This window comes from Mus caroli, unplaced genomic scaffold (assembly GCF_978045245.1).
Source record: "Mus caroli unplaced genomic scaffold, Mus_caroli_1 scaffold_14, whole genome shotgun sequence".
Taxonomy (NCBI): Eukaryota; Metazoa; Chordata; class Mammalia; order Rodentia; family Muridae; genus Mus; species Mus caroli.
Window position 1 is genome coordinate 74,328,274 of NW_028227269.1, and position 24,260 is coordinate 74,352,533.

The window sequence follows — 24,260 nt, forward strand, 5'->3', positions numbered from 1 at the left end:
GCTTCTTGGTCATCATGTTTGTGCAGGAATAGAAACCCTGACTAAGACAGCATCCTTATTGATAGATCACAAACCAACTGGGGACAAAGACCTTCAGCGTCGGGACACGCAGATTCTCGGCATTAGCCCCAATCTCCAACTACTACTTCTCCCAGTTTGTAAAGACAGAGTTCAAGACTGTACCCCTAGCTATCCTGGAACTCACTCTGCAGACCAGGCTGGTCTCAAACTCAAGAAATCCGCCTGCCTCTGCCTCCTGAGTGCTGGAATTAAACACATGTGCCACCCCCACCGGGCTGTTCACAAATTACTAATTGAAAGCAAAATTTCCTCCTTTCTTCCATCTTTTCCCCTTCTTCTTGCCACCCTTTTTGCTTCTTAATACATTTAATTTATTTTATTATTATTTTTTTAATGATGCGTCTATGTGAGGGTTTGTTCCCATGAGTGCAGTGTTTGTAGTGACCACAAGATTCCCTGGGGATGGAGTGACAGGTGCTGGTCCACTGACTGATGTAAGTGCCTGGAACCAAACTCTTCCTCTGCAAGAAGCAGTTGGTGCTCTTAACTGCTGGGTCATCTCTCTAGCCTGGGTCGTCACTCATGAGACAAAAATCTCACGATGGTGCCTACCTCTAAGCAATCTTGCCTCAGCTTCCCTAGTAACTGGGACTCAAATGCATATCATCATAACCTGGTAAAACGTTGACCTTGGGGACCGAGACATGGCTCAGTGGTTACGAGCATTGCTTGCTCTTCCAGAAGACCTGAACTCAATTCCCAGCACCATGGAGTGGCTCACAGCCCTCTATAACACAAGTTCCAGGGGACCCAGGCTTGCTTATGGCTGCTTCGGGCACCTCACACACATGGTACACAGACATATATGCAGACAAAACATCCATACAGGTAAAATAAAGTAGACATTAAGGAATAAAACCCAACCTTGGTATGTCCAACCTTTCTCAATGTTGGCTCTGTCTTCCAGCTGGAAGAGGAAGCGCACATCTAGGTGGTGGGCCCCAGGAGATGGCTCCTGGGCCTCTTCACAGACTCAGTGTTCAAACCCCCACTGTGGAGTCTCTGTTTTGAGGCAGAAACCATCTCATTACTGGGTGGCTCCTTTGTCAGCTGAATGGAGACATGGCTGAAAGGGAGCCTCCTTCTCCATTTTATGTCTCATGTTCTAATATTTCTTCCCTTTTAATCTGTCTGCGGTTTCCAGTGCTTAAGGCTTCCTTTCTCTTAATTCTGATCAAATGAAGCCATTTGTGTAAAAACTTAATCTGATGAACCCCATTTTACTTAAATTGGAGAGGAATTGGGGATAGAATAAGAGAATTATTATTGTTGATTATTTTATTTTATTTTTTTGGGGGGAGCCAGAGTCTCATGTATCCCAGGGCTAACCTCAAACTCCCTGCGGTGCCCTTGAACTTCTGATCTGCCCGCCCCCACTTGAAGGGATTACAGTCGAGCTCTGAGTTCAGATAGTGTTTGGGATGGGACCTGGGGCTTCCTGCCTGCTAGGCTGCACTCCTCCAGTTGAGCATCTTTAACCTGAATGTGTTGGTTTTTTTTGCCTTCAGTAGTTTCTCCTTTATTTATTTATTTAATTATTTATTTATCTGACTTGTTATTTTTGGCAGCTCTGGAGCCTGAGCCCAGGGCCCTAAGCATGCTAGGCATGTGCCCTGCCAGCAGCAACAGTGTAGGCTCTTTTTATTATCTTTATTTTAACATAGGGCATTGTGGGTCAGGCAATGGTGATACACACCTTTAATCTCAGCACTCGGGGCACAGAGGCAGGAGGATCTCTGAGTTTCAAGGCCAGTCTGGTCTATAGGTCAGGGCCACTTGTTGTTACAGAGAAGCCTTGTCTCATAAAACAACAGCATACCCCAAACAAATAAACAGATGATGGTGGAGGTGGTGGTGGGGGTGGTGGTGGTGGTGGTGGTGGTGGTGGTGGAGGTGGTGGTGGTGGTGGTGATGATGATGATGATGGTGGTGGTGGTGGTGATGGTGGTGATGGTGATAACAAGGCAGTGTTAAGTTGCCCAGCTGGCTTTGGACTTGAATCTTATTGCTTCAGCCTCCTGAGTAGCTGGATTATAGGCATTTGCCACTACCCCCATCTTGGGGTCCCCCTTACTAGAGGAGAAACATATGACCCCGGGGTCACATTGTGGTTGCAGATAAAATTACATCTGCGGGGCCAGGGAGATGGCGCAGCAGGTAGAGGCATTTGCTGCCAAGCCTGACACTCTGAGTAAGACCTCGGGGATCCACATGATAGAAGAGAACTGACCCCCAAAGTTTTCCTCTGACCTCCAGATGACCCCTAAACACAATACATAAAAAGTAATAAAAATAACTATTAAAATTTAAATAGGGGCTGGTGAGATGGCTCAGTGGGTAAGAGCACCCGACTGCTCTTCCAAAGGTCCAGAGTTCAAATCCCAGCAACCACATGGTGGCTAATAACCATCCGTAACAAGATCTGGCGCCCTCTTCTGGAGTGTCTGAAGACAGCTACAGTGTACTTACATATAATAAATAAATAAATCTTTAAAAAAAAATTAAATACCTGTCGTTTCTTTAAAAGTTTAAATCTGGAACTTAAGTGTCTTTTAAGTTTTCATTTTCATACACACACACACACACACACACACACACTATATGTACGCACACACACACTATATGCATTCACACACACACTACACACACTATACACACACTATACACTACACACACACTACACTACACACAACACACACACTACACACACACTATACACACACTACACTACACACACTACACGCATACACTATACACACACACTATATGTACACATACACTATACACATTCACACATACACACTCAAGAGCACACACACACTACACACACACACTATACACACACATGCTATACACACATACTATGCATACACACTACACACACATACTACGCACACACACTATACACACATACACACATACTATGCACACACATATAGTCCTTCCCTGTTTCCACTTTCCAGTCTCCCGGCACTCACAGCGCCCTTCCCTAGAGATTATCATCGCTGCTATGAATCCGTGTTATGCTTCACTCATTTGAATATTTCCAAACCCTCAGAGCCTCGCTGTAACTCACCGCTCTCCCTAGACTTTGCACTTCCTCCTTTTCACCTAGAATCTTGGTGTCGTGGTTTGTTCCTGAGGTGTCATAAGCCCTGGCTCTTATTTTAGTCCTCCCTTCTGAAAGCCCGGCACACATCAACTCTAACCCACTTTAAATATTCTTGGCTTGGCTGGTGGATCCTGGACATAACCAGGGTAAGAATTTCAAGACCTTGAGCTTCTCACTTGCTGTGAAACCAGTTCTGTTAGTTAATTTATCACAGCAGTTTGACAGCCAAATGCAGTCGTGGGCACAAGCATGTTTCCTTTTCCTTATTCTCCCTCTCTCTGTCTGTCTCTCTGTGACTTTCTGTCTCTCTCTGTCTCTGTCTCTCTCTTTGAGAAAGAGCGGAGAAGCTGGAGATGTAGCTCAGTCAGTGGCTTGCTTGACATGTGTGCGCAGTGCCCTGGGTCTGATTCTCAATCCTGCATAACCAAGTGTTTAGGCATGGCTGTAGACATGTGGTATTAAATTTCTCTACAGAACTGTGCAGTGAATGAGAGGATTGGACATATGTTTCCTATTAGGTTTCTTGCTGTAGTGGTTAAGGACATGGCCTTTGAAGCTAAAAGTATTTGGGTTCAAGTTAGTCCTGCTAATCGCTTGATGTGTGGCTTTGGATAAGTTACGCACTCTCCCAGTTTCCCTAAAGCGGGTAGATGGGATGTATTTTATAGACGTGCCAAAGTCATGGTTCATGGATAGTGCGTGGCACGAATGAAATACTGAACAAATATTAGCTTTTCCTTTACTGCTTTGTTGGCTTCAAGTTGACAACCTCCAGTCTGATCACCTTGAAGAGGGGAATCCCCAGTTCTTCACAGCGGGTGGCTCACTTTCATTTGCCCCGTTAATCAGTCATTAGAAGTGATGTATAGTTACTGACAACTTTGGAAGGCTGGTGCAGATCTCAGGATCTCTCTTGGTGGTCAGTTCTAAGTGTCACGAAGATTTCCTTGCATCTCGGGGGTCCATCCGTTTCTCCACATCTTTAAGTGTTTAGTTTTGTGTCTACTGAGGAACATACTGTAGCCTATGTAAGAGATCTTTTGAGGTTTGATTGACTTGTTCAGCAACAGAGAGAAAACAACCTAGACTGGCTTCCTTATCGCCTTCTTTCTCTGTCTCCTCCTTTCTCTCCCCCTCTTCTTTTTCTGAGCTGGAGATTGAATCCAGGGCCCCACACGTCCTAGGCATGTACTTTACCATTGAACTCTCCCATCCCGTCCCGCGGGGCTTTGTTTCTTGTTGAAGGCTGTGTATGCAGTGTGTGGGGGTGGGCTGGGGTGAGGCCAGGCTCATTCCATGAAGAGAGCTTTGAGAAGGGAAAAATAATCCCCAGAAACTAAAAACTCAATTTGAAATTCCATAAAGGAAACGGAAGACCCTGTTCCCTTAGTCCTTGAACTGAAGGAGTCAGAGAAATATATGCATTATGGGAAATTTTGCTTTCACAGAAAAATGCATGGATTCTAAACACTTTTTAAAAAAAAAATCAGAAAACTCTATGAAGAATTGTAATATCGGAAAGAGAAACAGATTAAGTTTGTTGTTGTTGTTTATTCAGGCCAGATAAATTTCTGATGAGTCACTGTGCCCACCACAAGAAAAAGACAAAGAGGAAGCTGTGTGCACAGCACCTTCTGTTCTCTTGGGGAGATGGGAGGGTAGGCCAGATCTGAAGATGGGACTGAGAGCAGGCAAATTTGTATCCTCCTGGGAAACTCCAAAAAACTCTGGTTGTTTCTCTTCAGGTGAAAAAGGTCAGCTTTGTTGGAGAATAAAGTGGAAACTCATTTGCAAGTGTTCTGTCACCCCAGGATTCCACCAGGGACTGGCCCTGACTGCAGAATTCTCCACTAGAGCAAAGGCTCTCACTAAATAGCTCTGGCTATCCCAGAACTCACTCTGTAGCTCACAGGCTGACCTCTAACTCCTGGAGCTCCTGCCTCTGCCTCCTAGAGTGCTGGGGTTAAAGGCATGTACCTTTTTAATCTTTTATTTTTAGTGATCTGAATGTGTGTGTGTGTGCATGGAATATGTTTGTGTGTGTGCAGTGTCTCCAGGGGACAGGAGGCAGCCTCAGGTCTTCTGGAGTTAACAGGCAGTTGTGAGCTTTCTGAACTAGGTGCTGGGTTTGAACTGTGTCCTCTGTAAGAGCACTGTACATTTCTAACCACTGAGCTGTGCCTCCCCAGGCTGGCCTCAAAGGCACAGTCTTCCTTCAGCAAGTCCTGCCTACATGTGCCACTAAGACCAGATGGATACTCCTTTTCAACAAAAGATTTTCTGTTACAGTTAAAGTGCTGCATTGCTGGCTGTATGCTAGAAAAAAAAAAACAGTGTCTGTCTCTCCGTCCATGTGAAACATCTCTATGCAGCCCTGACCGTCCTAGAACACTAGATAAGTCAGCCTGGCCTTGAACTCACAGAGATCCTTCTGCCTCTTCTTCCCAAGCCCTGGCACCACGGGTGTGCCAAGCACAGGATGACAGTTTCTAGTCTATATAGATTACTACAGTCAAGCTTCTAGCTGTTTTTCCCATCTGCTTTCTTGTTAACTAGTTTATCTGATGGTGGTCTGGGCGTTAGCTGAAGCTGAGTGTCCAGTGTTTACTTAGAACTTCCCGTTATCAAAGTGACTTCAAAGACATGGACCCTTCTTCAGAGGCAGAGCAAAGGAGAAATGTACCCTTAAATAGGAACGGAAGGTTAATTTGAGGGAGACATGAATTAAAAATAAGTACTTGCTCTACAGGTACTTCCTGGAGCTCCTGACATGGAAGCCATTACATATGCGATGTACCCCAGTCAGTCGGTAGACTGCTTACTGTGCCTGGGTCAGCAGAGGCAGGAAGCTCAGGAGTTCTGTGTGGCTGCCTTGCTGACTTCTGGATGGGCCACAGAACATAGAGGGAGGTAGAAAGCAAACGGAGGTTGACCGCTGTCCAGCTTTGCCCAAACTGTCTCTGGTTTAGTTCTTGGCATACATGGCTCTCTTTTCCTTAGTGCTGACTTAACAGGTATGTGTGTGACCTTTCCTTGTTGGCCACTCACGCCGGCTTTCTGGAACGTGGCTCTCTGGGACCTTAAGCACCAGGATTAAGACAGTTAAATCTGCTGTCAGCTTGCCAGATGTAATCTTCCTGTTCATTGTCCTGGCTTCCAGGGCCCCTCTTGTCTGGTGCTGTATCTTTCGCTTGCAGTTGCTAGCTATGGTGTAGCTGTCCTTCAAAGCATTCATCACTTGCTTGTTTTAATTTTGTTTAACCTCCTCGAAGATGTACCGGAGCACCGGAAACACCGGAAATGCTTTTCGCAGTTGAGGTTGTGTTTCATGAAGCACTGGCCTCCCAGGCTGGGAGCAGAAAGGGTGCTGTGATTTTCCTGAATACTGTGGGTGGAAGATAGGGCAAGGGACTGTCATCAGTCACCTGCCTGAGTGCTCTTATCTTTAAAAATGCCATCTAAACTAGTCTCTTCTGTCTGGAGACTAGCAGGAATGGTGGCGTTGAGAGTGTTGCTTGAAAGAAATTTATCTACGGAAGCAGAAAATGGTTTGAGCCTATTTGCTGAAACTGCTATTTGTGAGGAGCAAAAACTGGTAGGCTTTGTAAATGGGTAATTTCAGAGGCGAGCAAACGTGTTGCCAAAAACAATATTTTGAAAACAAGCTGCATTTTGTATTTTAGCTTTTTATGTTTACTTATCAAAATTAGTATCATCCTAGTGGTTCAGAAATTCTTTCTGTTTCATTTTTTGCCATAGGATGGATTCATGATATAAGAATTAAAAACCTTACATAAAGGATTTAAAGAAATTCTGTTAAGCGAGGCATGTTGATGCATACCTCAATCCCAGCACTCTGGAGGTGGAGGGAGGACGCTCAGGAGTTGGAGGCCATTCTTGGCTACATGGTATGTTAGAGGCCAGCTGGAGACACAGTGAAATGGCTCAGCCGACAAAATGACTTGCAAAACCTGACAACCTGAGTTCAGCCCCTGGAATCCGTGTGAAGGTGGAAGGAGAGTGGACTCCACAGTGCTGACGTCCGACCTCCATCTGTGCACCACGGTGTGTGTATGCCTCCTTCCCCCAGTACATAGGCATCTGCATAGAGTAATACATTTTTTCATGGGTGAGAAAAGAAACATTTGCTGGTGCAAAGGTAAAGGTGTTCAGGGGAGGAAGCCAGCGTGCCTCTCAGAGGCCACTCCTTCAATTCAGCATTCCTGATCATGAATAAAAACCAGCCTTTTCAAGTCTTTGACTCCTAAAGGATCCAGACTTAATTGAGGTGGGGTTTCACTTGTTGAGTCTCTGATTTTGGAGCTGAGGCAGAGCTCTGCTCTGTGGTAGAGCCCTGCCCAGGATGCTTAAAGCTTGTGAGTGTGATCCCATTGGGGGGTGGGGTGGAATGAGCCCAAACCCCAAACTCAAAACCAAAGCCACCAACCCACAAAACCACCTAGACCCAGAGACCTTGGGTAGTATAATAAACCCCACTTTCCACAGAGGCTCTGTGAGCAAAGAAAGCAAAGGTGCTTGCGGAAGGAAGTCCCCTTTGCTGCAGCGCCGGGGATGGCGGTTTAGGGCCTCTTCTGCTGCTTCTTCCAACTGGAAATGGAGTTTGGGTGGGAAGAAAGGTGGCTTTCCTGGGACGGTGGTCTCAGCTGCTTCTGTGGAATCAGAGACACAGAGAGAGCGAGAGAGTGAGAGAGAGCGAGAGAGAGCGAGCAAGCGAGCAAGCGAGAGAGAGAGAGAGAGAGAGAGAGAGAGCAAGAGAACAAGAGAGAGAGAGCAAGAGAGCGAGAGAGAGCAAGAGAACAAGAGAGAGCGAGAGAGAGCAAGAGAGAGCAAGAGAACAAGAGAGAGCGAGAGAGAGCAAGAGAACAAGAGAGAGCGAGAGAGAGCAAGAGAACAAGAGAGAGCGAGAGAGCAAGAGAACAAGAGAGAGCGAGAGAGAGCAAGAGAGCGCGAGAGCGAGCGCGAGAAAGCAAGAGAACAAGAGAGAGCGAGAGAGCAAGAGAGTGAGAGAGAGCGAGAGAGAGCAAGAGAGAGAGCAAGAGACTGAGAGAGAGAAAGAGAAAGAGTGAGAGTGAGCAAAGGCCTTTAAAGTTTTTCTACTTTTAACCCCCTTTTATCTGGGATGGTTAGTTTGGTTTTGTTGTTGTTGTTTGTTTGTTTATTTTTGTTTTGTTTTTTAAAAATCAGCTTGATAAAAGGGTCATTTGGGAAGAACAAATCTTTATTGAGGACATGCCTCTATCACACTGACCTGTAGGCAAATCTTTGGGGACATTTTTTTTTTTTTTTTTTTTATTGATGATCAATGTGGGAGGGCCCAGCTCACGGTGGGCAGTGCCACTCCTGGGCAGAGGCCCTGGTGTGTATATGAAAGCAGGCTGAGGAAGGCCTGAGGGGCAAGCCAGTCGATAGCACTCCTCTATAGCTTCTGCTTCAGTTCTTGCCTCCAGACTCTTTCCTGCTTGATGTCCTGCCCTGACTTCCCGGGATGATCTGCATGATGGGCTGTATAACCTGGGAGGTGACAGAAACCCTTCCTCCCCACGTTGTTCTTGGTCTGTGCTTTATCACAGCAATAGAAAGCAAGCTAGGACATCAAGGGCTTTTTATTGGGACTCTGACTACATAGATATATAAAATGGACATGCGTATTAAGCATTTACTGATAATAAGTCATAATGAGATTGATATTAAGTAAATTATTGGGTATACACATAATGTTGGACTCGTGAAAGACTGACTTGTACACAGAAGTGATGAATTCTCCTGTTTGTTCTTGCACAGGGAATTGGGTCTTTGCTGAGTTTTTGCTAGGGCAGTGTGTAGGACACCTTCAGTGGTTTCCAGGGTTGATCACTAACTTGATTTTGTGATCATCAGTTGTGAGGACTCTGCTTCACATAAATATGGCTTTTTTTTTTTTTACTGTTTTCAGGACCCAGAGAATTACATCTCTGTATCTGTTCAACAATAGCCTGTGTTTTCCCTCTGGTTTTTGACTCCAGTGTCAAGGGGCTGTGTTTGTGCAGATACAGGTGGCTATGGATAGAATTGGTTGTTGAATTTATCGAATTGTGATAGTGGATACCAATGTATTTTTCTAATTAAAAACCAACCAAAACAAAACAAAAAAAACCATTGAACCAAGGTTTTTTTTTTTTTTTTTGTTTTCAGAGAAAGTTTTCTGTAGCCCAGGCTGACCTGGAACTCATTGTATAGCTGAGGATGACCTTGAACCTGTGACCTCCGTTCTTTTAGCACTGAAATGCTGGGGTTACAGGTGTGTAGTTTTATGTGATGGAGTCAGTCGTGCTAAGCAAACACTACCAACTAAGCTACTCTGACTGGCCGTGTTGGCAGTCACCTTCTCTGGTGAGGGAAAACTAAGATAATAAAGACTTGGTTAAAGCTTCCCGGTGAGTGAGAGGGCCTGCTATTTGAAGATTAGCATCTACTCCCACCTAGAAGCAGACACACAGAGACCTAACTCAGTTTTAATTGTGGGTCTCTGGGGATGGAAAGAGGGAACCATTAATTTGCCGGGCAATTGATTTTTCTCTGAGGATGAGAACACCAAGTTGTCAGTCACTGAACCGCCACTTTTGTTAATGAATTATATTTCGATTTGGACAACTTCCAGCTCTATTAATAGGTTATGGGAAGTCTTCAGGGAGAGAACAGAGGTACACATGATTGTTTCTACACATGGAAATGACAGGCTGGAGCACTTGGTGGGAAGAGTGAAGCCCTAGTTCTTAATCCAAAAGAACCCACGATTCCTATCTGAACCTTCGCTTTCTCATTGCTCAGTGCCAGTCTAGGTCAGAAGTTTGGCGAGAAGAAGTCTTGGGCAGGACGTGTATAAGTAAACAAGGTTTCTGAACACTTCTGATTGTCTGCCGAGATGCGCTTGGTTCATTTACCTCCCTCTGGTGCCTGCCCTGGTGCTGGAGCCATGCCGTGGAACCCAGAGCGGACGCCACCTGTGAAGGTTTCCACTGAGGCAAATCACCAGCTACATACTAAGTGTCCTGGCCAGTCGTTCTGTTCGTGTGCGGTTGTTAGAAGTCAAAAAGGCCAGATGTGGTGGTGGTGCTTACCTTTGATCCTGGCACTTGGGAGGCGGAGGCAGGTGGATCTCTGTGAGTTCGAGGACAGCCTGGTCTACAGAGCTAATTCTAGGATAGCTAAGACTACACAAAGAAACCCTGTCTCACTGCCACCGACCCCAAATAAAAAAAGTCAAAAAGGCCAGATGTGGTGGTGCTGGAGGCTGATTCTTGCACTCAGGAAGGCCACTGACTTGAAGTATAAGCCAGCCTGGTGAGCACAACACAGCAGGTTCTAGACCAGCCCAGACTCCAGGTGTGAGACCCTGCCTCGTAAAACAAAACCCAAAAAGTTATTGAGTGAGATGAAGCGTTGTGAGGCAGGGCGGTCAGGAGTTCATTCAAGGTCGGCCTCTGCTACATAGCCAGTTCTCAAAGTCAGCTTGAGACCTGTCTCACAACAACGAACAGCAACAACAAAGTCAGTCTGTGGGAGCTGCAGAGCAGGCCCGGAGTCTAGCACGCTTGTTGCTCTTGCAGGGGACCTGGGCTGGGTTCAAAGCATTCACAAGGTGGCCCACAGCTGGCTGTGACTCCATTTCCCTGGAATCTGATGCACTCTTTTGACCTCCAAGGGCACCAGGCACACATGTGGTACACATAGACACATGCAATCACAAATACTCATACACATAAATCTAAAAAGAAAAAAAAAAACAACCAGCAGCAAGCAAGAGCTCAGGGTGTGGCGTTTGTTTAGTTTTGGAGGGCGGGAGATAGGACCATCTCGACTCTTGTAAGGAGTGTCTGTGACTGCCTGTGTATCTCACCCACCTCTGTTTTCTGGTGTTTCGTGACTCTGTCTCAGGTGTGACTTCCGGTCATGTATAGCCTGGGCCGCTAGCTTGGTGGAGTTCTTTGAGTAATGAGTGGGTGGGATGACACGTGGGAACAAGACTGTGACTCTGCCCTGGTGAGTCTGGGTTTCCTTAGCCTGTGCTTGAGACATCCGCCCGTACAACCTGAGGGTCCGGCAGCCTTCTGACTGGCCTGCTCTCTAGGGTGGGTGATTATGTTGGGAGGGGGGGATTGGTCGATTGTGTAGAAATGTTGGCTAACATCTTCTTTATTGGGGCACCAAGAATTAAAATAATGATCTTCTGACGCCAGTCTCCCTGGGTTTCCGCTTCCTGCTCTTGAAGACCCCCGGGAAGCAGCATTAAGAAAAAAGATGTCTGCCTACAACTGTGTGCCACAGGGCTTTAGTGATTCTTTACCTTCTAGAGGAATGGGAGTCCTGACATCATACTGAGAAGTGACAGACAGCTCAGAGAAGTATAGGTCTTTGTTCATAAGAATGGGGTGGAAGAGTGAGGGAGGTGCTCAGTGGCAGGCCTGTCAGTCACCTTCGTCATTGCAGCATGACACTGTCACCTGTGACATGCAAGCTCCAAAAGACACTCGACTGTGTTGGGTGGGGAGTGGTGGGGAGGGGAGGGGGGGAACACAAACAAATCTCACATTGTTCTAAGCACATATGTGATTCTGTCTTGGGCATATATTCCTAGCTGTCCTTGGCTGCATGAGGTCTGTGAGGCTGATGCCCTGCAAGCTGGACACACTCCACACATAAGAGAGTCTGTTTTATAGCTGAAAGATGCAGAGGAATTTGGAGTCAGGTTGCTGCCCCAAGAATTCTGGGTACTATGGGAAAGCACGAGCCAGCCAGCAGCTACTGAGCCAGCCAGCAGTTATCCCTCCAACCTCGAGCTGGAGTTAGTTTGCCTCAATAGCAAAAGATGTTGAGAAACCCCCTTCAAGTGAAATTATTATCATCATCATTATTATTTTAAGATTTATTTATTTATTATTTATACAGCATTCTGTCTGCAAGTATGCCTGCAAGCCAGAGGGTACAGGTGGTGGTGGAGATGGTGGAGATGTGGTGATGATGATGATGATGATTCTGATGCTCGATATGTAGACCAGGCTGGCCTAGAACTCTCAGAGATCCACCTGCCTCTGTATGTGCCACCATGCCCAGTTTAGATTAATGTATGTCTTTTTTTTTTTTCTTATCGATGTGTTCCACTCTCAGACTGGGAAAGGAGACCAATTTCCTCTAAAGAAGTAACTAGCTGGTCTTGGGATGGGACTGGGAAGGTGGAAAGCCAGTTTGTTCTAGACAGATAATTGCATGCATCTAGAAAGAGAAAGCGGGATGGGTAACTCGGCTGAGCAGGAAGGGGTCCCCACAGGTCCCCTTCCAAGGCTGGAGCCAAAGCAGGGAACTTCGGTTTACCCATGAACAAAGAAGAAAGGAGAGGGACGTCTCTGCCCTTCCTCTACCAGCATGCATTTCACACACACTGAAAGAGAACTACCTATTCTTTACTTAGAATGAAGCAGCCATGTGAGAGTTCAGCACCGAGCGAAGGATTGCTGCATTTGAGGGGGACCAACCATCAAGGGTGTCATGGTTCCCAGCAAGTTAAATCTCTAGCAGATGGACTTTTCACAAAATAAATAAAATAAAATAAAAAGAATTACATGCATTTATTTTGTGTCATCTTGCCAGTACAATTTTGTTCTATTAGCCATAAATCCCATCCTTTAGGAAGTATTTTCTTCTCTTTATTTTATTTATATTTTTCATTAGTGTACTGGGTCTGAAATAATGATGTCAGGCTTGGGGGCCACCTCTGATTTTTTTTTTTTTTTTGGATAGAGGTAACATCTTCCTACATTTTCTTTATTTAGTTTCCTTTTTTTCTTTTTTTCTCTCCTTCTCCCCTTCCCCCTCCCCACCCCATTTTCTTAGTCAAGGTTTCTATCTGTATAGCCTCGGTTGGCTGCCCTGGAACTTGCTCTGTAGACCAGGCTGGATTCGAACTCATAGTGATTTCTTGCCCTTGGCTCCTGAGTGCTGGGACTAAAGGCACACACCACCACATCCTGCCTCTTTAATTCAGTGGATGAAAGGGGTGTGAGAGTGGTTGACTCTAAGTAGTTTTATTTGTATTTCCTTTTTAAGATAGGGTCTTAGGGAGCCCAGGATGTCATCAGACTTCCTATGTAGCCAAGGCTACTCTTGGACTATTGATCCTTTTGCTTATCAAATGCTGGGATTAGAGGGGAGAACTGTAATGGTGACCCTCTAAAGTGGTGGTTCTCAGTCTGTGGGTGGAGACCTCTTGGGGGGGTCCCATATCAGATACTCTGCATATCAAATGTTTCCTTTTTAAATTTTTTTAAAGCCCAGGTTAGCCTCAGACTGGAATAAAGAATGAAAACTTTTGACTAGGTGAAGAAGCTGAATACAGATACAGCTGTGCACACATCTTGTGTCATCCTCTGGCCTCTGTGTATGTGGGGGCGGGGCGGGGGCGGGGAAGGTGTGCCTGCAGGCACACGTGTGCAAACACCACATGCCACACACACGAGCACACAGAAAACACTGAAACATACATAAATAAGCGGCCACTTCTGATTTTTAAAAGTTACTTAAATAAACACATTATATGCTGTAAAAGTCCTCTTTAATAATGAAAGGTCATCTCATTTTACCAAAAGCACGTGTGAATGCTGTTTAACCTTTCCATGTCTTCGGTTTGGTTTTCTTTGTTATGTTTTTCTCCAGCTTCTTTTCTTCTGAGATAGGAACATTAAGACGAAGTGGCCCATGCCTGTGATCCCAGCAGGCTGAGTCAGGTGGTTTTCCAGTCTGAGGCTAACCCGGGTTTTAAAAAAAAAGTTACTCACCTCATCAAAACTTTTCATTCTTTGTTTCTGGCTCACCCTGTGGTGGTGGATAGAGCGAGTAAAACTCCCTTTGAACTTATTAATGGGTTCTTGTGTTAATCCCATGGGTCAAAAATAAGACCACGACTCCCAAGTTTGAGCAAGCTTTAAATTAAATAGTGGCCAGGATGGTGGACTCTGGCTGGGACCATTCCAGAGTTCCCCGAAAAGGGCCATGAGTCAAAATGGCTTACAATGGCAAACCCGTGAGACTCTGCCACATGTGTCTTCTCCTGAGCTGCTCCTGTTTCATCAGGCCGGCCCTCATGGCCATGAGCTCACAAACCATCGACCCCATGGCGACGACTTTTTCCTCCTCTTTGATCTCCTCCTAAGCCTCAAACATATAAATAATATCAAAATGTTATGTTATAGGAATATTATAATAATTTATAAGAGAACATTTGCTCTGCCCCTCTTTCTTCTCTGCCCAGCCCAGGCTATAGGCAGGCATCTTTATTAACCAATCAGAGCAAGGTTTGCATAGCATCATTTGGTGTATTTGAGGATCTCCTCATTGGGGGATCAACCAGATCTTGGGGGCCAGTATTTAGCACCTGAATATGTAGCAGCACCAGTTGAACCCTGTAAACCTAATCCCTGAGTCATCTCTCCATCCCTTCAGTAAACTTTAAATTAAGCAATCCCCCCTCTACCCTCCCAGGATCCAGTGATTTTTGGGCCCCACCCTCACACTGGAAATTAGCAAGAGAAAAAGGCTTACATTTCTTATATATGCAGAGAAGTTCTGTACAAAGAGTAGGTGAGGATTTGGAAGCCTGCTCACCCAAAGATAACAAAATGCAGGAAGAAGCTAGACAAAGGAGAAAGGGAGGCGGTTCGGAAACAGGCAAAGGACTGTGTTCTGTACATAGGGTGGTTAGAGTTTAACCTCCATCACCAAGAGCCAATCAGAATCCTCTTTCTGGACCAGAGAAGGGAGTCGCCTTTATATTTAGCTATGTACTTTTAAAACTTTCCAAGATTTATTGATCTTAGGTATCTGAGTGTTTTACCTGCACGAATGTGTGTGCGATAAGTGCGTTCTTGGGGCCGGCAGAATTCAGAAGAGGCTGTTAGATCTTTAGAACTGGAGGTACAGATGGTTGTGAGCCACCTTGTGGGTGCTAGGAACTGGGCCTGGGCCCTCTGCGAGGACCGTCAGTGAGTGCTCTTAACTGCTGAGCTGTCTCTCTGGGCAACACTGATTTTAAAGCCTTTCCCAGTATTGATGGTTAACTATAGTTTATTCCAAAGAGGACACTTTTGGGGTGCCATATTCTGGTCCCCTTGGTTCTCACGTATATACCATCTAGGGCTGAAGTGGTCACAATAAGACAACCTCCTCTGGAAAAGGTTACCTTTCCTAGTTTTCTCTGTGTCAGGGACACAGTGGCAGACAGTGGATCCCATGCAGCTGCCGCCAGTGTTTGTGTGGAAGTAAGCAATGGGCTTTGGGGTGCTTCCAGTGGTGCCGGCCAGGAGGAAGGCACACGACACTCTGCCTCTGCCGGGTGTAAGAGAGTGATTTCTAAGTGCGAGGCTATGCTTGCAGCTGTCATTAAAACGGGCAAATATTTTTCTAACAAGATATCGTGTGTGAGGAATGAGCTTCTCGTTTTAACATCCAACATATTTCTGGCTGCTGTTTGATGTCAAACATTTCAGTTTTAGAAATATTTCTTTTAAATGTCTTGGAGAGACTAGTGTTGGGAATTTTGAAGATAATCCTCACCAGCAGGGAAAGGAGACACAACGGAAGTGTGTAAAAATGCTTGTGTGTGGGGGTGGGGACTCAGCTGTAAAGTGCTTGATGGGTAAACCTGAAGACCTGGGTTTCATCTCAGCATCCACCGAGAAACTGGGAATGCGTGCGCCTCTAATTCCAGGGCTGGGAGGCAGAGATAGTCAGCCAGGCTACCAAATCAGCATGATCTCTGTCTCTGTCTCTCACACATATACACATGAACACAATACACACACCTTTACCGGAGAAAAGGTTAGTGAGCATCTAAGAGGGGTAAGAATGGAATGGGGAAGCTATAATCAAAATAAATCAAAATTTTCCAAGAATATATTTTTAAAAGTATGTTGGATTGTAATTGAGGAAGACACTCGATATTAGCCAAGCCCATGAGTGTGCACTCACACACACACACACACACACACACACACACACACACACATGTCTGCAGCTATGTTCCCTGTACTGGTGTAGTTGTGTTACTTGGACATTTGGGGAAAATATTGTTTTAACCACAGTGAAGGGCTCTACATCTTTCTAAGTATTTCTGTCATTTCTCTAGAACTGGACCAGTTGTGCATGCAGCCATTTTACATTAAAATTTTTGTTTACCTGTGTGTGCATGAACGTGTGCTGTGGTGAGCATGTGAAGGTTGGAAACACTCGTGGGAGTCAGTTCTCTCCCCACTTGTGGGTTCAGGGGATCAAACTCAGGTCGTCAGGCAGCACGCACACTTGGTCTGTGCTGAAGCAGGAGGCTGGCCCCAGGTAACTCTGGAGAACCACAAAGTGGGAGGATGATGCCCATTTCCTCCCTCCATTTGTTTCTTTCTTCCACCCAGAATTGCTTGGGTCCAAGGTGTCCCTTTAAAATAGTCAGACTCTAGAAATGGACATCTTGCCTAAAAAACTCTCAGGAAGATGTTTGTGGACTATCCAGCACCCTCCCCCTCCCCAGTCCTCCCTCCCTCCTCCCTCATTCCTTCCTTCCCTCTCTATCTTGTTGCAAAGCCCTTTAAGAGTGCTTCTGGGCGGCTGGGAGAACAGCCGCCCAGAAGGAGTGGCCAGAGTGAGTGTTCCAGGTTCTCCTCCTCAAACGGGGCTGCTTATGCTCAAGTGTTTCCAAGTGTGCAGTGGTGAACTTTGAGTTGGTCTCTTTGGCAGGAACCTGAAAGTCTGTGTGTTGGCCCAGACAAAAATCATTATCCTCGTGTCACAGTTGAAGAACCAGGACCTGAGAGGCAGAGTCTGGCACAAGGCCTGTAAGGGGTCAGCAGCGAAGCTGGAATGAAAGCCGAACCTTCCTGCTCAAGTGCGTTCAACCATGGCATCCCACTCTAACCTCACATGGCTTCTATTGCTATGAAAAAGTGGAAATGGCTGGTGGTGGCCGCACACGCCGCCTTTAAGCCTTTAATCCCAGCACTCGGGAGGCAGAGGAAGGCAGATCTCTGAGTTTGAGGTCAGCCTGGTCTACGTAGTGAGTTCCAGGATAGCCAGGGCTACACAGAAAAAAAAAAAAAAAAAACTGCCTCAAAAACCAAAAAGAAAAAAAAAAGAAAAAGTGGAAATGATGGTTAATTCTGTTTTAACTCGGATGTTAAAGAAAACTTAGAAGTGTTCTCTAATGCCTGTAAGGAACTCTGCTTAGATGTTAGCAAAATTAACTCTGTTACTGGTGTCGAATCCTTCTCTCCCTCACCCTCCACTCTCTGATGGGCTTCACTTCCCTGTTCTTTCACTGTGTATGTGTGCGTGGACTTTATATCCAGGGCTGAGGAAGTGCCTCAGCGGGTGGAGGAGCTTAGCTCCAGGTTTGACAACCTGGGTTTTACCCCAGAGGTCTACGTGGTGGAGGGGAGAGGGCTGACCGTTCCTACAGTTGTCTGCTGATCCACACATGTATTCCTCCCCATAAAAAATGAACAGACATGAAAAAATCAATAAAATTTACATCCACTATATGAATGACTTTCTCCTTTCTCCTTAGTGCCCTATGATGATTTTATTACAGCGTGTATCTCTGCTGCTGTTGGTTGTTCAAGTGAGCCGTGGAATAGTCTTCCCATGTATGAGTCAGCTATAGAGTGCCTATCCTTCTACCAACAGGATTGGTTTTATCTACTTTTTGCTGCTCTGAGCAGTTCTATCATGAACACTGAGGTCCCCGTATCAATATGGGCCTTCAGAGCGATCTTTTCACCTGGTAGAATCTTATCAGGTCAAGAACAGCTGCTGCTCAGACTTCAGCTCTGGGTCTAGGCTAGTATTTTTGGGGCAGAGGGTACCCACACAAACCCTGGCTTCAAGATGCTGCGGGGACCATGTACAGCCTGGGCAGCTCTGACCTATAGCTGCCTTCCCAGCCCTATCTACATCTCTGGCTTGTTGGTTCCTGTTCTCCACTGCAGCCTTGTCTGAGCACTGTCCCCTGTCTATGTAGCCCCTGCTCCCCAGAGATGACCCTCCTGCTGCTTATTTTTCTGAGATAAATGAAGACCATCTCATGCCAGGTCTCTTCACCCAGATCTCCTTTAGAACTATTCAAAGCTCTGTGAATAGGTTTGCAAGTGGTAAGATCTTCCTAGAATGGACAGGCTGGGGGCTGGGGGTGGGTCTCGAGGAGATACTTCTTAAAGGTTCCTGAGAGAAAGCTGGGAAGAGGAGGCTGGAGAAAGGGCTGAAGGGAGGGGCTGCAGAGGGAGGGCTGGGAAGGAGGGGCTGAGGAGAGATGGTGGAGAGATGTGGCTTAGCAGTTAAGGTCACTTGCTGCTCGTTGAGAGGACCTGAGCCTGGTTTCCAGCACTCAGTTTGTACGGTTTATGACCACCCGTGTTTCATCTCCAGATCCATCCCCTGTTCCTGGCCTCTGTGAGGGCACCTGCACATGTTTACATGCTCATGCTTGCACACACATAAACGATTAAAAATAATTTAAGAATTTCAAAGCGAAGTTTCTGAGAGCCTATGGAGGAACTTCCCTGAGTTGCTCAGTGAGGTCACCGACCCTCTCCTCCAGTCCTTCTAGTTTCCTCTCTGAAGTTCTTCAGCCAGTCAGGAGTGTCTGACTTCATTCTGTGTGGTCATCCTTCCCATCTCTTCTTTCCTCCTTCCTAATCCCCCACACCCCCAGCATCCACTGCACACTGTTCTTCGGAGCGCTCCCTGTGCATCCTGGGGCTTTGCTTTTCTTCCTTCTGTGGTTGAGCCCCAGCCTGTTTCTCTCCTCAGGGTTCTGTTTTGTCATACCCCCAGCCCTTCTCCATGGTTTGCTTTCACATTTTGCTTCTGAGAGCGAATGCACAGGACACACATTTTAACTGTAGTGTTTCCTGTCCACAAATGGTGTTTCCTTACCACAGCACCTGATTTATATTATAGTATGCTATAGATTGGGAAATCTATAGCATACATCCCCCAGCCCTTGGTAGCCGATATTTAGCTTTTTTATTTAGAGTCTGAATCTTGATTACTTCAGGTGACTTAGGGAGTAGAAGTACTCAGCATTTGTGGCCAGTGCTGACTCCCTACATCGAGTCTATAAGTTCTGATTTTTCTCCTTACTTTAACCTTTACTGCTGGCTTAAAAAGTGCCATGAACAGGGCCCTGGGTTTAATCCCTAACATAAAACATAAGGACAAAAATTGCAGCTTGTCATAATTATTTATATACTGTCTACTTACAGAGCACTTTATCATTTCTGCAGTGTTACTGCAGTTCAGAGATACGGGCCATGGTCAAGGCCAATGGGAGGCAGTTAGGGAAGTGGTGGTATTCCCTCAGCATGCTCTTTATCGTGGGTAAGTGGGTAGTGCAGGGACACTGCTGTCACATGTGGCAAGTGGCACTTTGTTGTGAAATCCTAAACCAGGTCTGTTTCTTGAGAATCTAGTGCATGGCTGTGGTTGATGCTCTGGTCTCCTTTGGTTGTCATGACAATAAAGCACCTGGGAGGAGATAGTATTTGCTCTGGAAACTTGAACTGGCTACTTCTGGTCCAATGATAACTATAGTTCAAAGTAATTAGGAGAATTAATAGGGAAAAAGTGGCTGGGTACAATTGTGCATTCGTGTTATCCCAGTACTTGACAGGCAGAGGCAGGAAGATTGCTTCAAGGTCAGCCTGGTCAACAAAGCAAGTTCCAGGTCAGACAGGGCTACATCATGAGACCCAGTCTCAAAACCAACTGACCGACCCAAAAGTTATCAGAAAAAAAAATGAAGAAACTTACTGCTATTGTGTCTGCAGTGTTTGGCCATGAGCTTGGAAACAGAGCCAATTAATTATCGGCCAGTAGCTGAGAGAAGTCAGTCCCTGGGAGGACCACAGCTAACTGGAGAATGGGAATAGGAGTAGGAGGGAGTGGTCCTAGGGGACATGTTAGCATCTCAGTCACTATTCATCTGGGAACCTGCCTCTCCACCCTCCTGAGCTGAGACATCCCTGAAGATTGGCTAGATGCCTTAGCCTTACATTGAGACTTTTCTGTGTCTGTTAGTCTGACAGCAGTTGTTAGTAAGTTATCTAATAATGAGAGAACTAAAATCCCTTTAGATAACAGAAAGGTTTTGGGCAATATTGTGTAGAAAAAATGGACAAACTTTCAAGATTTGTGTGTGTGTGTGTGTGTATACATGTGTACGTGTACCCCAAAGGTTGACACAGAAATCTTCTTTCTTCAATTTATTTTTGAGACAGGTCTGTCTTTGAACCTGGAGCTCACCAATCAAAAGGCTGGCATCTGAACTCCAGGGGTCTGCCTAGAGACAGCCCTCCCCACCCCACCTGTAATTTTCCAAATGTTATTTCTGTTAATTTTCTCATTATATGCATATGGACAGGGCTGATCCTGTGTGGATCTCGGAATGGACAGTGGACTATACAACGCTTCATTCCCATAAAAATAAGAACATTTTTACCGTAGTAGAAATAAGCGTTTATCACTGATAACCTAATAATCTAAACGATAATGAAAAACATCAAACCCACATGTAGTTTCATTGACTGGAAATCCACTCTTTTCAGATCTCATTTCTGTAGTTGAAAACATTCTAGCCTTTGTAATCCAGAGTAAAGGCCAAGATTGCCTTTATAAAGGGAACTTTGTTCATGTTTTGAGGTTTTAGAACCACCACAGGCATTCTGAAATATATTGCATAAGCGGACCACAGTCATTTAAAAATAACTTATGTTACTTATAAAAATATGACTATCGGTTTACGTGGCTTTTTTTTTTCCCCTTGAGATGGGGCTTCTATGTGCAACAGCTCTTGCCATCCTAGAATTCGATTTGTAGATCCCGCTGGCCTCGAACTCACAGAGATCTGCCAGCCTCTGCCACCCCCCTGTAAATCTATGTGACAAATAAAGACATGATTCCGCACTGTTCCATGGAAGCTTTAATGCTACCATATTAATTTTTTAACCCAAGTTTTTGTAATGTCCCTGAAGAAGGACATTATTCTTTTTTATGAATAGCCTCAGGGACTTAAATTATAACCCTGGCTCTGTCTCACACCTGTGGTATTGATCACTAGGGAAAGAAAGAGTTGCATATGCAAACTGCTTTAAGCAATGCCTATGTCGGTGTCAGATAATAACTGTCAAGATGTGGGTGCTCTTGTATTCTTTATTGTTTTTCAAGACAGGGGTTTCTCTGTGTAGCCTTGGCTGTCCTACAACTAGCTCTGTAGACCAGGCTGGCCTGGAACTCACAGAGATCCATCTGTCTCTGCCTCCCGAGTACTGAGATTAAAGGTGTGCACCACTGTTATTCCTTCTTCTTCCTAAAAAACAGAATAGAGCTGACATGAAACAGCGGTCACCATCAGGGAATTCATTTAGAATCCACTTTTTCTGCTGTTAAAATGAAATAGCACTTGTTTGGGCCTTAAGGATGTGGGAAGGGGTAGTGGAGGGCCTCGCTGTGTGACAGGGCTGAGGATACCTGCGCCACCGTTGCTATCAGGGCTCTGGCCCTTGAGAACTAATGAGCAGTATTTCTTTTTGTTAATCTGGACCAACTCAGTCGAGCAGCGTGGTAACCGCAGGCTGCTCCTGACTGATCTCAACCGAGAAGAAAAACAAATCAATTATTAACAGAGTGTATTTGGTAGGTAAAATCTTTAACACAGTGAGAGACAGGGACACAGAGAGAGAGAGAGAGACAGAGAAAGAGAGAGAGAGAGACAGAGAGAGAGACAAGAGAGAATGAATATGAATATATGATGGCAGGATTTGGATAATAAACACTGCCAAAGAAAGGATGGAAAGGGTTTGGAACCATGCAATGATTTCTGTCCCTTGCATATTTTAGCTCGTTTAATATTTAATATGACTGATTACTTGCTAGCCTCAAACTTTTTTTTTAGTTTTCCCTCCAACATTTTCTCATGAAGAAAAAACTGTTAGCATCTATCAGAGTTAGAGGATTTTGCATACATTTGGAATGCAGAGTCTTCCTTTCTTTATAGTCTGGGTTATTGAGCCCAGGACATCTTGTATGCGAGGTAAGAACGCTGCTCCTGAGTCATGCCCCGGGCTCCACTATGCAGATTCTAACAGTAGCTTTACACCATTTCCTTTCTCACAGAAGTGTTTTCATGTTTTCTGTTTGGTCAGTTTGATTTTGGTGATTTGGTGATCTCTGTGAGAGAACTCGCCTTTCACTGTCATCCTGCAGAAGTTGACCGTGATGCCTGTATACATGACACAACTGGGGTTTTTAAAAAAAAAGGTTATGGTTGTGAATAAAGGGTTCTGGTTGTGAATTACTTTTGTTGGGAGAATTCCTTCAGTAGGGGAAGAGGCTGGGTGATAGAATGCATGCTGAGACGATGTGTCAGGCCCTGTTTCAAATCTCTACTACCAGAGAGAGTGGCTCAAGGTGCAGCTAAGAGAGACATATAGAAGAAGAAATCCTTAGGGAAATAGTATTATTACAGTCATCAAAGTAGTCACTCTGTTTGTTTGTGTTTTTAGTTTCGCTTTGCAGGCGGTGCAGGCTCTCGGGTCTTACTGTTTCCAGTAAGTGGCCATTTATGGAACTGAGAAAGAACAGAGGGAATTAAAAAATTTTTTTAAAAGAGAACTCTTGAGAACTGAAGGCCAAAGACAGCAGTGACTGTTGACTTTCTTTCCTCTTAGCTACATTACTGGAAGCTACGTTCTGGATTTGAAGTGCGTAGCTTGCCTTTTTATAACTTGCACAGAACCCACGAGGCCAGTTCTGGAGTTCTGCCAAAGAGCCTGAATAGGTCACAGGGCACAGTCCTGATGATGATTCGAAAAGAAGGCGGGGTCACTTTGTTCCTCATGGACGAAGGAAACCCTCCTTGAGAGCCATTGCTCTTTGAGAGGGTAGATTTGGCTTTTGCTGTTTCCTGCATGTTTACCAGACTTGCCGAGCTGCAGAGTTTATTAATGAGCGTGTTATCTCTTTCTGCTTTCAGTTCACTTTAATTGAGATGGATGCAGTCTAATCTCCACTGAGTCAAAGCATGGCCACTAGCCCTGTGCTGCCCACGGAAGATGGACAGGGTTTCTTGGGCATTGATGATCTACACTTTTCACTGCAAGGTAAATTTGCACTTGGAAGGGAATGGAAAACCTACTCCCTTCTAATTCTGAGCCCCATTGGCTTCTCTGCCTCCTGTGGTCTGGAAATCCTATCTGTAGTTTCCAACTGGAGAAGGAAATTCAGTATTAGAGTGTCTTAGAGCAGCTCTCTGCTTCCAAGGATTCCTGGAAGGAATTGTTTATCTTGGGTTTATTATATTTATGTGTATGTGTGTGTGTGTTTTATTTGCAATCTAAATGTAAAAGCTAGCCGTGGTTTGCTTGGCATTATTTCTATTTATTTTGCGTCCTTTTTTACACAGCAGCTTTGAGACTTGCATCTGTATTTTATCTGAATGGGTGGGAACAGCCTTGATACTGTGGATGGGTGAGGTTTCAATGAAAAGAATCCCATATGCAATCCACAACTAGTATTTGCAAAAGGAAGGACTTCCTGTGCGCTTAGCTGTATAGCTGTATAGCTGTATAGCTGTTGCCTATCTGAAAATTCATCAGCTAGTGAGCTATCCATCTTTATTGATAAGTCTTGGTAGCTAGCTAGTATAGAAATGAAGCTCTGGAAAATATTTGGAAACATTTATGAGACCCCCCCCTCTCTCTCTCTATATATATATATATATAATTTATTTATTTATTTATTTATTTTTCAAAACAGGGATTCAATGTATAGCCCTGGCTGTCCTGGAACTCACTCTGTAGACCAGGCTGGCCTCAGACTCAGAGATCCGCCTGCCTCTGCCTCCCAAGTGCTGAGATTTAAAGGCGTGCGCCACTACTGCCTGGCTATGAGACTTTTTAAAAAGTAATCTTTAAAGTTATGGACAATATAAATCAACAATTAAGACATTGTATAGAAGCTACAGGTTTTGAGTTTA

General features: G+C 45.1%; 1 protein-coding gene across 10 annotated transcripts in view; it reads left to right on the forward strand.

Annotated features, from left to right (window-relative positions):
- The window catches only part of Syne2 (spectrin repeat containing nuclear envelope protein 2), a 301,122-nt gene that overhangs the window by 14,506 nt on the left and 262,356 nt on the right, over positions 1-24,260 (forward strand). For 7 of the 10 annotated variants that reach the window (XM_085830464.1, XM_085830470.1, XM_085830468.1 and 4 more), the window contains exon 2: positions 23,259-23,385. In XM_085830464.1, the coding sequence (XP_085686590.1) occupies positions 23,307-23,385 (79 nt within the window). In that variant the 5' untranslated portion in view covers positions 23,259-23,306. Of the gene's footprint in view, positions 1-16,997; positions 17,118-22,145; positions 22,317-23,100; positions 23,167-23,258; positions 23,386-24,260 lie in introns of those variants that run through there. The other 3 variants (XM_085830467.1, XM_085830466.1, XM_085830465.1) reach the window with 3 other exon arrangements.